Here is a 15,822-nt window from a genome sequence, read left to right on the forward strand (position 1 = left end):
CGTAATTAGCTAGCTTTGCACAAGACAATTCAGGTGAGTTCATGTCCCCCTTTTCTCTTAACTGTTTTCAGTTTTATACTTCGGGGGTGAAATACATGTTACAATTATTACAGACATTTATTTACATGGTATAGTTAGCTTAAGGAGGGTTTTTACTACGCGATCATGTGAGTGGTGGGCATGACACTTAAGGCCATTAATCCTCATTGTAGGACCAAGGGACATGAGTGATAGATCTATTTGGGTGTAGCGAGCCCACACCCGTGAGGCCGGGGCGGCCCATAGTGGTGACTATGTCTTCATACCGGAGACAAATTTGCTAGGTTTGAGTCTTCCTGCACCAATTTCATACATACCATTGGCTTTGCAACCCATTGGTGATCAGTTTTTCCTTATTGCTACATACCAGGGACTTTCATACATACATTGTTTACAAAGGTTAATACATACTCACTTACACATGAACTCGCTCAACTTTTGTTGGTTTTTCAAACTACATGTATTTCATGGAACTAGTGGATCTGGAAGGGTATGCATGTGTCGTCAAGCTGCGTCTGAATAAAAGATGTTATCCAGGGTTGTTGAGTTTAGAGGGTGTATTCCTTTCCTCGACGGGATACATAATTCTAAACTCAGGTTTTTATTTAAGTACTTTTGTTGAGTCTTTGTGAACTCGTTTAAACACGTCATGGTTTGTAACTTAATTCGGTGTTGATGTTTTCAGACAATGTTGTTGTGGTACTTTCTAAACTCTTTTAATGGATAAACATCTCGTGTTTTTATCATATAGCATTGTTATGATTGTTGCTATGGTATTAAGAAGCCACACCAAATAAACCACCCTTCCGCAAAATTCAGGGTGTGACAGCTTGGTATCAGAGCTTCGATCGTAGCGAACTAGGATTCTTTCTCGAGTCTAGACTACGATCACTAGGGCTCTCCCGAAAATGTTTTCACAACATGTTTTCATTGCATACACAAAACGTCCAGATCCAGGGAACGAACATTTTTACAAACAAAAGGCACAAATACACAGTTTAAAATTTATGTTTATAATTCAGTCTTAGAGACTGAGGGAGTTCAGCCTTAGAGGCTGGGGAGGTTCAGTCTTAGAGACTGAGGGAGGTTCAGTCTTACAGACTGAGGGGTTCAGTCTTAGAGACTGAGGGAGATTTAATCTTAGAGATTGGGAAAATTTAGTCTTAGAGACTGGGAGGTTTGGTCTTAGAGACCGGGGTGTTAGTCTTAGAGACTGGGAGATTTAGTCTTAGAGACTGGGAAAATTTAGTCTTAGAGACTGGGGAAGTTTAGTCATAGAGGCTGGGAAGTTCAGTCTTAGAAGCTGGGGAGGTTTAGTCTTAGAGTCTGGGGAGGTTCAGTCTTAGAGACTGGGGAGGTTTAGTCTTAGAGACTGGGTAGTCAGTTTGAGAAACTGGGAAGGTTTTAGTCTGAGAGACTAGGGAGCCAGTCTAAGAAGCTGGGCGGGATAGTTTGGGGAAGACTAGGAGGATTACTTGCTTACATTGTTATTTGCTTACATGCTTATCTGATGATCATTGATATATGTGCATATGTGTGATTGTTTTGTCACAGACACCATGTTATCATTCTCCGAGAGTGGAGTGTCGAACTCGTCAATTACATACACGGTGCATAAAACAATTACATACAGTACACAACACTCTGAGAGTTTAGAAAACATGCATTTAAGACCTTCAGAAACTTATGTTGAAGTTCATTAAAGGTCATCACGTAGGAACCGTGAGCATTAACTCGGGCACACACTATTATCCATATTGTCTATGATATTTAAACATCCCGAGCAGGCAGCCTACACATAACGAAACGCTAGTGCACGAGAATACATGGAACTTAAATTTTACGTCAACGGATGTCGGGGTTCATCACATTCTACGCGGAACGAAACACTAGCGCACAGGTATATGCGAAACTCAATATGTACGTCAACGGAGGTTGAAGCACGTCACATACGACTATCGAGGGGAGGTCTTTAAGAAGACACGATGAGGCATTTCAGCGATGATACAAATCTTGTCAGCACGAAAACTATCGATCAGGAAGCGGCAGTATGGCACGCGGTCCTGCAATCACACGAATCACGCCAAGGAGAAGACGAATGTCTCCGTATCCCCCCTATTTTAGTTAACGACGAATACGCCATGTTCGACATTCCATGGTAATATCACCTAATAAGCGGTAATCACATGAAACCCCAGGTAAAGTCCTTAAATTTCTTTTATTGAAATTTCGACTTTTGCATCAAGCGAGTAGACTTTTGCATCTCTACTCCTCTGAATGGTCATTGTATCATGATCATTTCTTTCAGTATAGCGAATATTCATTTGCTTCACTTCTTGAAAAATTTATATGTTACGTATGCATCGTTTGTTACGCATGTGGTTTCATTTCGAATAAGCATTTCATCAAAGTTCAAATATTGTTTTGCTAAACCTAATTACTGATTTGTGATTCGAATGACGCGCATTATTTTAATTGTTGGCTCCTTTGTTATCAAGTCAACACATTTTCTTGAAATTTCTTTTCTTTTCAAGATACATACATAGTTTTTCGTTGTGACCATGCCGAAAGTTTTCTTGTCGATACATGTATTTATTGTCAGCATGCGCCAAAACCAAGTTCAATCGTTTGAACTTGTTTATTACGCATATCCAGTTCAAAGCATCATATGATGTATTGGGAGCATCATATTCAAATCAAATTTTAACGAGCACTTCATTTGTTTCGAGTCGTAGTAAACTTGTTTGGCATTCGACTCCATTAAATTGTTTGTTGATTTCGACACCATGTGGTGGTGTTTTCATTAATTTGAAGCTTGCGCTAAACTCATCTCATGCACGGATTTAATTATTTATTTATTAACTTGCTTTAAGTCCGCTTTAATTTACCATATTACAGCAGTCTTAACACAATCGTGTGTTAAGGCAATGGTACACAAATTCATTCTATATTCCGGTGTACCTACTAACGGTTCTTCCATTATCGATCGAATGTTTTGCGATATTCATTGCTCTTTCATCTTCGATCGAAAACATTATTTCTTTGATGTTCCATTTTCAATTGAAAATCCTATGATGTCATTTGAAACAAACTTTCAGATTCACTTTATTGCGCTTTCATTTGATTTCAAACACGGTGAAGTTGTTTGATCACCGCTACTATTGAATTATTTAAATCACTACGACACCTTGTGGTGTCGGTATAAACTTGTAGCTTGGGCTAATCACGATCGAGCATTTCATGCAAACTATTACTTTTGAGCTTGTTGATTCTATGTTTCGTTTAGTGGATACTATTGCTTCTAGAATTCAATTGCTTATTGTGAAAGATCATGTGGAATTCGATTGGTCGAAGTTCCTGTTCGTTGTTGGACCCCTGTTAACTCGGTTACACTGGTGACTGTATCAATACGTCTTGTTTCCTTTGACATTAATTTCTGAAACATATTCCTGTTAACCGTTGGGATTTTATTGTTGAGGTATGTCCTTGAATTCGCATAACTCAAATGAGTCTTGATTTGGTTTCGTGGTCATTCACTTTGATACTATTCATATTTATCTACGCATAATATAACTCTAAGGAGTTAACGTAGTCTAAATTTCGAGGACGAAATTTCATTAACAGGGGGATAATGTGACAACCGGTGATTTACGGCTCTTAATTACGTGATTAACAGGTGATTAACGCGATAATAAATAATGTTTACAGCGCAAATTAACTTTATTAGGCCTTTGGAGTGCCTAGGAACGTTTATCCGACATTACAGTACGCCTATGAAGAGTCGCGTGGAATCTGCGGAACATCAAACGACAACAAACTGATACCGTACAAAATACTGACAACGCCGACAAGTATGAATGTTATACGAAAATTTTATGCTTATGAAATTAATTTTCTGAATTTATTGGGCTTCCGTGCGACACAAATGCAAAAGGCGACGATAGGAAACGCATCGGCAACAAAACGGAAGCGACGGAGACGCCTGTCACCTTCGAAACTTACATTTTACGCTATATTTAGCTCCGTAATAAAATTTTAGTAACTACAGACGAAACCAGATCGAAAAACGAATTAAAGACGGCAACGATATAATTTTTCGCGATTATTACCGTGATCGACAACGAACGCGTCACACGACAATGACTACTGGTAACATTCTACATATTTTCAAAATTTGAAATTTTATATTAAGACGTTTCGACAATTTCGGGTTTTGATAACGGGTCTCATAGGAATTACGGGCCGCTTAAACACGGGGATTGAGCTTGTTGGCCTCGGGCCCAAGCCCAAAACCCACAAGCCTAAACCTCACATAATATATTAGATCTGAAAATATTATCCAGATCTCATCGAATCTCATCAAAATCCATGCTAAATCTCTAAAAAATATTTTCAAATTTATACAAAATCTTGTAAGATCTCCACAAGATCTTTGCAAATCTCTTCAAGAGATCTTATCCCCAAGGATAAAGCAATTAACCTGAATGCAATAAAAACCTTCCACTCTATTAATACGGAGCCTGATCCTCTCCTCCTCATCTCCGAATAAACCCACAATACACACACATATTACTCCCCTCTTTGTCTGCAAGTATATACACACATACAAATAACCAAACATTTTCACTATCTCCCTCTCGAAATCTTCTACACACCCACATAAGGTCCTCACTTTCACAACCTGATGCTCACAAACACCCAAACCCACTTGAACCCTCACTTTCCCCTCTCCGTTGAAGATGAACAGCCGGACTCCGGCCAGACATGGCGGAGCCGGCGATGGCAGTGGGTCCCAGCGACGGCCCTCCCCTTACTCGGTTCCCCTGTAACCCGATAACCACCAAGCACACCCCCCGGCTCCTTTCTTCGTCGATTCACGATCGGAGCACCACCACCACTGTCCGGTGGTGGTGCGGCGGCTATAATCAGGGAGGGGAGAGAGTCGGGAGGAGAGAGAGACAGAGAGGGACTGAGCAGTGAAGAGAGAGGCGGCAGCGGAGGTGGCCGACGACTGCCGGAGTCGCGCCGGCACGACGACAGTGATGGTGGTGACTAACTCCGATGAGTGCATCATTGTATTAATATCTTTTCATTTTTTTCTTTCGTTTTCGGGTCGACGTATCGGTTCCTCACTGTGCTAATCCCATTTCTTTTCTTTTGTGGATCTATGTAATTTAGGTGATGACTCGGGTGGATACTGGGGGCGGCTCACGACTGTAGCTGACGCCGGCAGCGGTGGCGGCAGGAGGTGGTTAATCATGCTTCTGGTTCGAGTGAGTTCGGGTCTTATTTCAGATCGATTTCAGAGCAGAGTGGGTCCCGGTTCAGAATCGGAGTTCAGATCAACCCAGTCAACACAATGGGTTGACTGGTCAAAGACGATCAAAGCAGGTCAACAGGTTCGGATCGGTCAACAGCTTCGGTTCAGGTCAACTCAGCTTACAGGCCAACTCAACTCGGGTCAAACCCGGTTAACTCAGTTAACTCGGTTAACTACGTTAACCCGGTTGACTTGGTCAACTCAGCGAGTCAACTCGGTCAACCCGGTTGACTCGGTCAACTCAGCTTTTCGACACGAGATTTTGGTAAAGTCTTGGCGCGGTAAATAATTATGTTATTTTTATAATTTTAATATTACGTGATAACGAGCTCGAACAGACATGATTGTAGTTTACATTTTATGAAATATTTGGCAAATTGATATATTGGTAATTGAATTTTGATTGAATTTTGAAAAATAACGACAACTTGTGTTGTCGGGGGCGTCCAAAAACAGAGGAAACTCTGCCCGTTTTTTTGAGAAAACCCGTAAAACAAATGCGTTTAAACTCTCGGATTCAATTAAACTTTTAGAAAGACAAATACAAATATGCACTTACTTTTGACGACGCTTTACAAACATACGAAAACTGCGAATGCGGATATTATTTACAAAAATAAATATAGTCATTATGTTTGTTTGAAACGTCAAAATTCGACAACTCTTCTACAAAATCAATATAGCTTTTATGTTTATTTTCAAATGCCGATAACAAATGAGATTTCATATGTTATTTCCAACCACAAACAAGCCAATCTCGTTTTATAAAAATAGATCTAATTATATATTTATTTCAGTTACTAAACAACACGCATTCATTTTATAAAAATAAATACAGATTTTGTATTTGTTTCGAATATCAAAAACACGACGATTCTTTTACAAAATAAATATAGCCTTTATATTTATTTCAAACATCAAACAACTTGTATTCGTTATAAAAAAATAATAAATATAGTTTATATATTTATTTCAAACATCCAACGATGATACTATTATAAAATAAATATAACTTTTATATGTATTTCAAAAACGCCTAAACGGCACACTATAAATCATATAGATCGCGTACAAGTTTGTTACATGATATTTTCATACAAATAATTGCTACATACGCAACGACTTCTCAAGACGACTAACACTATCCTACCAATATATTTATATTTTCGTATAAATATTTTTATATTCGAAATTTCTCAAAAACCAAGTCTTTCAAAGACTTATTGATTGTTAGTCCTTAACAACTTAATCGTCGAATCGTTCGGTCAACGATTCGGTAGAGCTCGATGACACGTAGTTAGTTACCGCTTTTGGTTAGAAACTTATAAGATATTCCGTGTTAGGAATATTGTAGAATGCACGCTAGCGAGTCTCGTCTTGGAAACGACATCACGAAGTCGTAATTAGCTAGCTTTGCACAAGACAATTCAGGTGAGTTCATGTCCCCCTTTTCTCTTAACTGTTTTCAGTTTTATACTTCGGGGGTGAAATACATGTTACAATCATTACAGACATTTATTTACATGGTATGGTTAGCTTAAGGAGGGTTTTTACTACGCGATCATGTGAGTGGTGGGCATGACACTTAAGGCCATTAATCCTCATTGTAGGACCAAGGGACATGAGTGATAGATCTATTTGGGTGTAGCGAGCCCACACCCGTGAGGCCGGGGCGGCCCATAGTGGTGACTATGTCTTCATACCGGAGACAAATTTGCTAGGTTTGAGTCTTCCTGCACCAATTTGACACATACCATTGGCCTTGCAACCCATTGGTGATCAGTTTTTCCTTATTGCTACATACCAGGGACTTTCATACATACATTGTTTACAAAGGTTTATACATACTCACTTACACATGAACTCGCTCAAGTTTTGTTAATTTTTCAAACTACATGTATTTCAGGGAACTAGTGGATCTGGAAGGGTATGCATGTGTCGTTAAGTTGCGTCTGAATAAAAGATGTTATCCAGGGTTGTTGAGTTTAAAGGGTGTATTCCTTTCCTGGACGGGATACATAATTCTAAACTCAGGTTTTTATTTAAGTACTTTTGTTGAGTCTTTGTGAACTCGTTTAAACACGTAATGGTTTGTAACTTAATTCAATGTTGATGTTTTCAGACAATGTTGTTGTGGTACTTTCTAAACTCTTTTAATGGATAAACATCTCGTGTTTTTATCATATAGCATTGTTATGATTGTTGCTATGGTATTAAGAAGTCACACCAAATAAACCACGCTTCCGCAAAAGTCAGGGTGTAACATTATGTTATCGATGATTGCCACTTATTACCATCTAAGTTGTGGTTGGCATTCCAAAAGTTTCTTGAAGAACCATCTTCAGGCATTGTGTTCATCTTTATAACTACCGATCTTGATAATGTACCACGTTCTGTTTTGTCGCGTTGCCAGAAGTATCTTTTTAACAAATTAAAGATGGTGACATCGTTAATAAGTTGAGGAAAATCTCAGAAGAGGAGAATTTGGATGTTGAGTCAGATGCTTTGGATTTGATTGCTTTGAATGTAGAGGGTTCGCTTCAGGATGCGGAAACTATGTTAGATCAGTTAAGTTTATTAGGAAAAAGAATCACTACAGATCTGGGGAATGAACTCGTGAGTTTCCACAGCAGTTGACCATGGCGACAACCCTAATTTGCAAAGTGATGATGAACCCTAATTTGAAACAGGTGAAAGGATTGGGGTAGATGAGGTTTTAAACAAGGGAAAAGACAAGTGGGAGGTGTAATTACATTTCTACCCTCATGTGCCCTGCACATGACTTAATTTAACTGAAAAATATAACTGGGTTTGCCATAAAGAACATAACGTGCAACATTTCCAAACATTAAGTACAAAACTCATCAATTTTAAAGGTAAAGGACAGCGCCTGAAATTTGGGACAAACATAAAGGACAAAACTTGTAATTTACTCTAAAAATAAATAAAACCTATACAAAAATTATACAATTTAGACGGGACAAATATGTGTATTTTACCATATATCAAGCAGCTGAAACAAAAGCATAATAAGGTGGTGTGAATGGGTAAAGCTCCCCTGTGCTGTCATGGCGTGAAAGGAGGGTGTCCGTCTTGAGGTCCTTCAAAGAGAAACCAAAAGGATCAAATTCAATACTAACTTGGTTATCACGTGTAAATTTTTGAACGGAAATTAAGGCTTTGGTAACCGTTGGTGAGTGAAGGACATTGTTTAACTAGTAAGTTTTATTGGACACGGTGTGTAGGGCATTTCCAGATCCTGAAATTGGAAATTTTTGGTCATTGCCAAAAAGAATAGTACTAGAGGAAAAAGACAAAGGAGTAGTAATTTTACCAGGATTAGCTAGAAGGTTGACCTGCATCATTGACAAAGTTGTTCCCAAATCTGTTGGGCTTAGAGCATTGAGGGCATTTGGATCTAGAAACTGAGCTTGCGGCTGGGTCTGCTGAAATTGGGCTTTCTAAAACTGGGCTTACGACTGGGAAGACACGAAAGGTAGTTGGTCTTACTAATACGCCATGTAGGCCTGGTTGAATTGGGCTTGTGGATAAGAGGGAGGTGGTTGTGTGGGGCCCATGCTTGGGACAGGTAATGTGTGGGCGGCACATGCCAAGATGCATATTGGGTCGGTTGAGGTTGTGAAGGTTTCTAAGTATGTTGCCACCATTGATTGTTTTGTTGTTGACGGGATCAACCACGTCTGCATTGGTAACCTCGTCAACGGCCACGGTTACAGTTTAGATCATAAGAATTCTGTGAGTAGTTTTGGTAGCGGTTTTATCAGGGGTGTCGTTTGATGCAGTCGGAGGTTGAGTGTTTTCTTGAGTGGAGTGATTGTCGTTTTGAGGAGTACCATGCACAGATTGATTCTAGTTTTGATAAGCCGCATGCTGTTGCTGCTCCCGTTGCAGACTATTTCGTGCTTCATCCCACGAAAGTGAATTTTGGTTGACAATCGCAGCCGTAACATCATATTCGGATGGGTGCCCCCAAACCAATTGCATTACAAGTCTGGCTTCGCTTACCGGAAAACCAACATCACCGAGTTGATAAGCAATTAATTTCAGTTTCTGACAATAGTTGTCCAGAGAAGAAGATGCTCCAAGTGTTAAGTTTGTGAACTCATGTTCAATAGTCGTAGCACGCGAACCATTGTTGTTGAGAAAGATGCTTTCAAGTTTGACCCATGTGGTTCATGCCGTGGCATCGGTTTCAAGAACCCGAACCATAAGGTCATCGGACAAAGTGGCATAAATCCATTGAAGTTTGAGGGCATTCAAGAGTCATAGCACGTGAACCTTTGTTGTTGAGAAAGATGCTTTCAAGTTTGACCCATGTGGTTCGTGCCGTGGCATCGGTTTCAAGAACCCAAACCATAAGGTCATCGGACAAAGTGGCATAAATCCATTGAAGTATGAGGGCATCAATTTCATACCAAGAACTGTAGTTCTCATCGGTCTCTTCTGGTGGCGGAGTTTCGTCAAGATGATCCTAAACTTTGTACACTTTTGCATGAAATTTGAACAACTTTACCCATGAGGAATGTGCCCTCGAGCGTTATTTTGGATGTTGGTGACTGTATATGCTGGGTGAAGGAATGGAGCTTTGGGTTCAGGTGACATGGTGGCTTTATCGTTTTTGTCGGACATGATTTCTGTCGAAACAGAAGGAAGAAAAAAAATGAGGCGACTAGGTATTGCAGAGCTGGCTCTGATACCATAAAATCACTTATGGTTTTCTCAATAATCCGTGTCCCTCAATCTTTCATAACAATAGGGAGAACTATATACAATACAAGACAATGATTAATTACGTAAATAACTCCTAAAGGATCTCCTATAATAGGTTAACAATATTTACCAAATATACAAATATTCTAATAGTACGTAGTAGGTAGTTGTTTTTGAGTAGATAGGAAAATGATGAATTGAGTCTCTTCTAAAAATCTCTAAATTCTCTGGAGCTCTTATCTTCTTTCTTTGGATCGTTTGATTACGATTTGGTTCGTAACAGATCTCTTGCTAATTACCTGCGGATCTCGTGCATTAGTGATAAGTTGTCGTTGAGTAGTCGTGAGTACAATTGACATTAGGGATATGGCTATTCAGTTTGGATGTGGTGGGCGTAGGTTGGTGGGTATGGGGTCCGTCCCCCACCCGTCTAGCCCCGTCGTATTTGAAAGGCTTGTTGTTGTAAGTTCGTTTTATTCTTTGTTTCACCGGCATATCATTCTTTATGTTCTTTGAAATCAACAAGTTTGGGACGTGTGTTTGTTTTTATAATTACACGTGTAATCTTTTTAGGATACGTCACAGTGTCGTACGTATTAGTTTCTAACGTCGGATTAAAGTGTTTGAAAAGAAATAGAACCACGTTTCAACTAAACAACTGGGTTTTATTTTTCTCCTAAAAATTAACGTTCAAAGAAAACAAATCGAATCAGATTGATAATAATTAATAGTAATCTATTCGTGACACCCAAGTAAGTTAGATGGTTTATAAATAAACTATATATTTCGATGAGGGAAAAAACAAAAAGAAATCTAGAAGGAAAGTCACAAGTCTAAAGATAGTAATTTGACCATTTTACATCGTCCTTGGATTTCCCAAGTATCTTGCAACATATGACAACATTCTTGGTTTTTATACTGAAACATAGAGAAGAATCAAACGCCAATAACAAAGAAAGTTACATAGAAATCAACTACATAACCTAATCCAGAAATTCTAGGTTGTCCGTTAATGTAAAAGTTTGTTATGTTTGACAAAGACTATAACGCGAAGTGAGTTTAAATAAGAGCCACTAAATAATCAAAAAAAAAAAAAAAAAAAAAAAAAGAGGTCCTAGAAACAACAATAAGACCACCCGTAGTGGGGCGTTTTTTTTTTTTTTAAATTGAAAAAAAAATGCCCGGAAACGCCCATATACCCATTACGCCCGGCATTATTTTAAAAAAAAAATTCAAAACTTTGATTCCGGCGTTTTAATAACAACGCCTAATAGCTTTGCATGTGGCCAATCAATGGTGAGTTGGGTCTGACAAATCCTCTTTTGCATGTGACATGTGTTTGACCAGCCTTAGTTTCTTTTTTTTTTAATAATTGGAAGGGGCATTATTAGGCATTATTCCCACTACACCACTTTTGTAATAATGCCCCATGCTGACTGGGATGCCACGTGTCGGATAATGCCCCATGGTGTGGGCGTTATTTTTGTTCACCACTACACATGGTCTAATAACGACCAAGAATAGAAGGCAAAAGCTTGATGCATAGATTTTGACGCTAAATCTATTTTCTAGAGCTATATAAATCAATTCAAGATAAGTTGTCTAATTCCCCGACTTGATACGTTTTCTTGTCTACAGACAGCCTCACCCCCCATACACTTCAATTCCCATGGGCTCCTTTGCTTCATCTTCTAGGCTACCAATCGAAGAAGATGAAGATTCACCCCAATTACACCTTGTTTACGCCTCGTTTTCAGCTAAAACTCCATCACCTGATGTGACCGAGTTGAACTGGATCGAGTGCTACAACCCGGCAAGCAACAAATGGCATCGAATCACCTCAATACCACTAGCCAAAAATCATGATTTGAAAGGCTATGCAATGGTCATTGTGGGTGACTTCATTTACATCATTGGTGGGTTATGTTGCCGTAAACAAGTACGTGAAGGACATGACTATGATGATCATGTGATCATAGATGACCTACAAGTCCATCAGCATGTTCTACGTTATAGTATTCTAGATGACACTTGGTCCACATGCTCACCACTTAAACAACCACGGTTTGACTTTGCATGCGCGGTTAGCGGCGACAAGATATATGTCGCGGGCGGAAAAAGCACAACCAGTGGTGTGAGGGCCGTTTCGTCAGCTGAAGTGTATGATCCCGCTCTTGACGAGTGGAAGTTATTGCCAGACATGACGACGTCAAGGTACTATTAGATAGAATATATATTACTTATGCAATAACATATTAATTAGGTTTTATTGTAGTTATGTTTTTAAAAAAGTTATTTGGATTATTTTACGGTACATATAGAAAAAAAAAATATTGAGCCGAAGGTTTCAACGAGAGTAGCCTCTCTGCCCCTAAGATAGAAAGAGTTTTCTATCCTTGAATTGAGAAAATGTTTGCAGTTATCCCACCATCCTCAACTCTACCCCAACTATTAGTGGATTCTACTTGTTTGTTTGTAATTATGTGACACCAGGGGCAGACATACATATATCTCAAGGTGGGCGGGTGCACCCCCGGGAAAAAAAAATTTAGTGCTATTTTCCGTTGAAAATTCCGTCTACATCCCTTGGATTTTTTCCTCCGCACCCCTTGAATTTTTTCATCCGCACCCCTTGGAATTTTTCGTCCACACACCTTAGGTAAAAAATGTTTTCGATTTATATTTTAAATTTTTTTAGTAAACTCTAATTAAAAAAACTACCTAAATTATATAAACTTGGGTAAATTACTTTTTGAGTCCCTGTGTTTTATAGGTTTTAACCACTTGAATCCAAAAGCAAAAAGTTTAACGACCTGAGTCCCCATAAGCATTTTCTTTAACCATTTGAGTCCAAATTTCTAACTCCATCCACCAAGTCTGTTAACTATGAGGGTAATTTGGTTATTTACACACAGAGTACAAGTCTTATATGCACATAAGTACAAGTCTCTTCTCTCTCTCTCTCTGTGTAAACACCACCGCACAGCCACCATCCCCACCACTGCCCCACCATCATCCGCACCACTGCTACCACCATCGCACTACCGCCACCTCCAAACACCCACCACCACCGTCTCACCCCCACCAACGTGACAGAGTTCCTCGCTAGCTGAACTTTGTGAATGTGATCTAATAGACAATGAGACAAATGTAAGGATATATAGTCCTGACCAATATATAAGCTTTCAGCAGTTGCATAGAGATCTGTTTAATCAAGCATTCGCAAAACTGTTGTGAACCTAGAAGTGAACCTTAATTGCATCATATAATTTATTTCAAAAAATTAAACATCCAATTTTCACTAATCTAGGTCAATTACGCACAAAACTAAAATTCAGAAAAAATAGATATAAAAACAATTCATATAGCCAGTGATCAGATAGATTAAACCTACATTTTCCGTTAGGGTTATTAGCACTCAAATTAAACTGAATGATTCTTCGGCATTGGAGGTTGTAGCGGCGGCGATGTTGATGGAATTAACATTCACATAGTACCCATCCACTGACATCAATGGAGTGTAAGACAAAGATTTAGAGAAGATAAGCAGACAGTGAACTTTCTGGGGAAGTCAAAAGCGTTGACCATCTGAGATTGAAACGCAACTTTTGACCTTCCGAAACCTAGCACACGTTTGGCACTATTGACCGAGCCTTTGACTAAATATTCTGGCGAACACGAAAACAAAAACATTTAAGGGGTCATACCATCGACGGAGACTATATCCTCGGCGAGATCTCTGAAAGTGGTGTCTCCGGTGATGGGGTTTTGTTGGGGAACCTGATAACTAGGAGATGGACCAGCCATCAAGCATTGGAGGGAGCCATGGCTGACGGTGGTGTTGATGATGGAGGTGTGGTGGTGGGATGGAGGTGGTGAGAGAGAGAATTAAAGATGAAGAAATGAAGATCTGAGAAAGTTTATAAGAGAGAGAAAGAGAAAGTAAAAATAAATTAGTTTTTTTATTTTTTTAATTATAAGGGTATTTAGGTCATTTAACAATATTTAACTAAAAATTTCTAACTGTGTTAGAAATTTGGACTCAAATGGTTAAAGAAAATGTTTATGGGGACTCAGGTCGTTAAACTTTTTGCTTTTGGATTCAAGTGGTTAAAACCTATAAAACACAGGGACTCAAAAAGTAATTTACCCTATAAACTTATACTACCCAACTTAACCCAAATACCCAATACCTTAACCCACTATTTCATTAAACATAATTAGCCCACTAATTACTAGCCCATTAACCAAATTCAACCTAAGTTCAAACTATAATAATTAAAATAAGCCCAATAGTCCCTTAGAACTCATCCCGCCATCCCTCTCTTGGGTCGTCTCCTACCAGCGATCATCGACCACAACAGCACGTCATCAGCAGCCGCGAACCAGCGCCGTCCGACACCAAAGGGTAACAAAATTCTTAAAGAGGTTTGAAATTTCATGTGTTTTGACGTTGTTTATGGTTGTTTAGATGATTTTTATGGTGATTATGTTGTTTAGATGATTTTTAGGGTGATTACACACGATTTCTAGGGTTGAAAATTAAAATTGAAACATTATTTTATGGAGCGATGAACTTATGCATCAATCTGTATGTGATAGGAACCATGAGTATGGACGTTATGACGCAATTTCTTTTGTTTTACATGACCCGACCCGAACCGACCCGATACGAACCGATTTTTTACTTATATACCTAGGGGCCTAAAATTTTTAAAAATGTTTCGCACCCCTATAGAAAAATTCCTGGGTCCGCCACTGATTATTATGTGTAGCTAATATATTTTATCTAATAGGTACAAGTGTGTTGGCGTGACATGGCAAGACAAGTTTTACGCTGTTGGTGGCTTTGCTGACCTAGGGGCTACCAAACCCCTAGGACCATTTTCTATGGCCCGGAGCTCGGCTGAAGTGTACGATACCCTGACAAACACGTGGCAGTTCTTGCCACGGATGTGGGAACTAGACGTCCCACCTAATCAAATTGTGGTTGTTGGAGGAAAGCTTTTCAGCTCCGGTGACTGTTACAAAAAATGGAAAGGGTACATCGAAAAATACGACGGCGACCTCAACATGTGGAACGTGGTCGACGGGTCATCACTTTCGTCCCCAACATCCATGCTCGATGTGACATCACCAAAGCGGCCTTTGATGGAACCACTATACCTTACCATAGCTCCGATTGGGACGTGCTTGTACTTTTTCGCTGGATATAGAATGATCGGTGAAACATCGAAATATATGTCGGAAGTTCATGTGTTCAACACTGCGGGATACGGTGGTGATTGGATGAGTTTCGAGCCTAAGATGGAGGATGGTGAGAAGGTCCTTTCTTGTCACTGTTGTGTTTACAAAAGACATGAGTAATGAGGCAACATCGTGCAGGGTCCTCATCGTGTAATACTATTGTGTTTGGAAATATCAACGTAATAATAATAATGTACGGTATAAAAGTAAAATAAACTTGCATACTAAATGATGATAATAAAGTTATGATATTTTAATAAATAAATAACATTTTCATAATCTTTTTGAGTTTGTTCAAGGTTTGTGTGTACATTTCAAAATAAATAACATTTCATAATCTTTTTTGGTTTGTTCAAGGTTTTTGCGTACATTTTATGATTTTAATATGTACGGTTTCCATTAACAATGTGAGAAATCTATTCAACCCAAGGGTATACGATCGCATTCAAGGAGGTAATGGGAAGAGCCCTTGTGGGTAGGTGTAG

The 15,822-nt window shown here is 39.1% G+C and overlaps 1 protein-coding gene and 2 long non-coding RNA genes across 4 annotated transcripts; 2 read left to right on the plus strand and 1 right to left on the minus strand.

Moving 5' to 3' along the window:
- The first annotated feature begins 4,560 nt into the window (after nucleotides 1-4,560).
- On the plus strand, nucleotides 4,561-6,755 carry LOC110940489. Of its 2 annotated transcripts, none has more exons than XR_002593250.2 (3): nucleotides 4,561-5,114; nucleotides 5,218-5,640; nucleotides 6,714-6,755. It is a non-coding gene; the product is annotated as an uncharacterized LOC110940489 (long non-coding RNA). The 2 variants fall into 2 exon arrangements; XR_004892981.1 differs by having other exon boundaries at nucleotides 6,703-6,742.
- Nucleotides 6,756-11,754: 4,999 nt separating this feature from the next.
- LOC110943069 (F-box/kelch-repeat protein At1g16250-like) lies at nucleotides 11,755-15,558 on the plus strand. Its single transcript, XM_022184828.2, has 2 exons — nucleotides 11,755-12,304; nucleotides 14,887-15,558. Exons 1-2 carry the CDS (start codon nucleotides 11,760-11,762, stop codon nucleotides 15,455-15,457), a joined length of 1,116 nt encoding a protein of 371 aa, XP_022040520.2. The 5' UTR covers nucleotides 11,755-11,759; the 3' UTR covers nucleotides 15,458-15,558.
- Nucleotides 12,921-13,990, minus strand: LOC110940488. Its single transcript, XR_002593249.2, has 2 exons — nucleotides 13,485-13,990; nucleotides 12,921-13,219 (listed from the first exon to the last, which is right to left on the minus strand). It is a non-coding gene; the product is annotated as an uncharacterized LOC110940488 (long non-coding RNA).
- Nucleotides 15,559-15,822: the final 264 nt, after the last annotated feature.

Source organism: Helianthus annuus, chromosome 5 (genome assembly GCF_002127325.2).
Source record: "Helianthus annuus cultivar XRQ/B chromosome 5, HanXRQr2.0-SUNRISE, whole genome shotgun sequence".
Classification (NCBI taxonomy): domain Eukaryota; kingdom Viridiplantae; phylum Streptophyta; class Magnoliopsida; order Asterales; family Asteraceae; genus Helianthus; species Helianthus annuus.

What these genes read in the sequence shown, in the direction of transcription:
- LOC110943069 (XM_022184828.2), top strand. Translation starts at nt 11,760, where the DNA reads ATGGGCTCCTTTGCTTCATCTTCTAGGCTACCAATCGAAGAAGATGAA. An exon ending in CCAGACATGACGACGTCAAG is followed by an intron (nt 12,305 to 14,886) that starts GTACTATTAGAT and finishes TTTATCTAATAG; the next exon opens with GTACAAGTGTGTTGGCGTGA.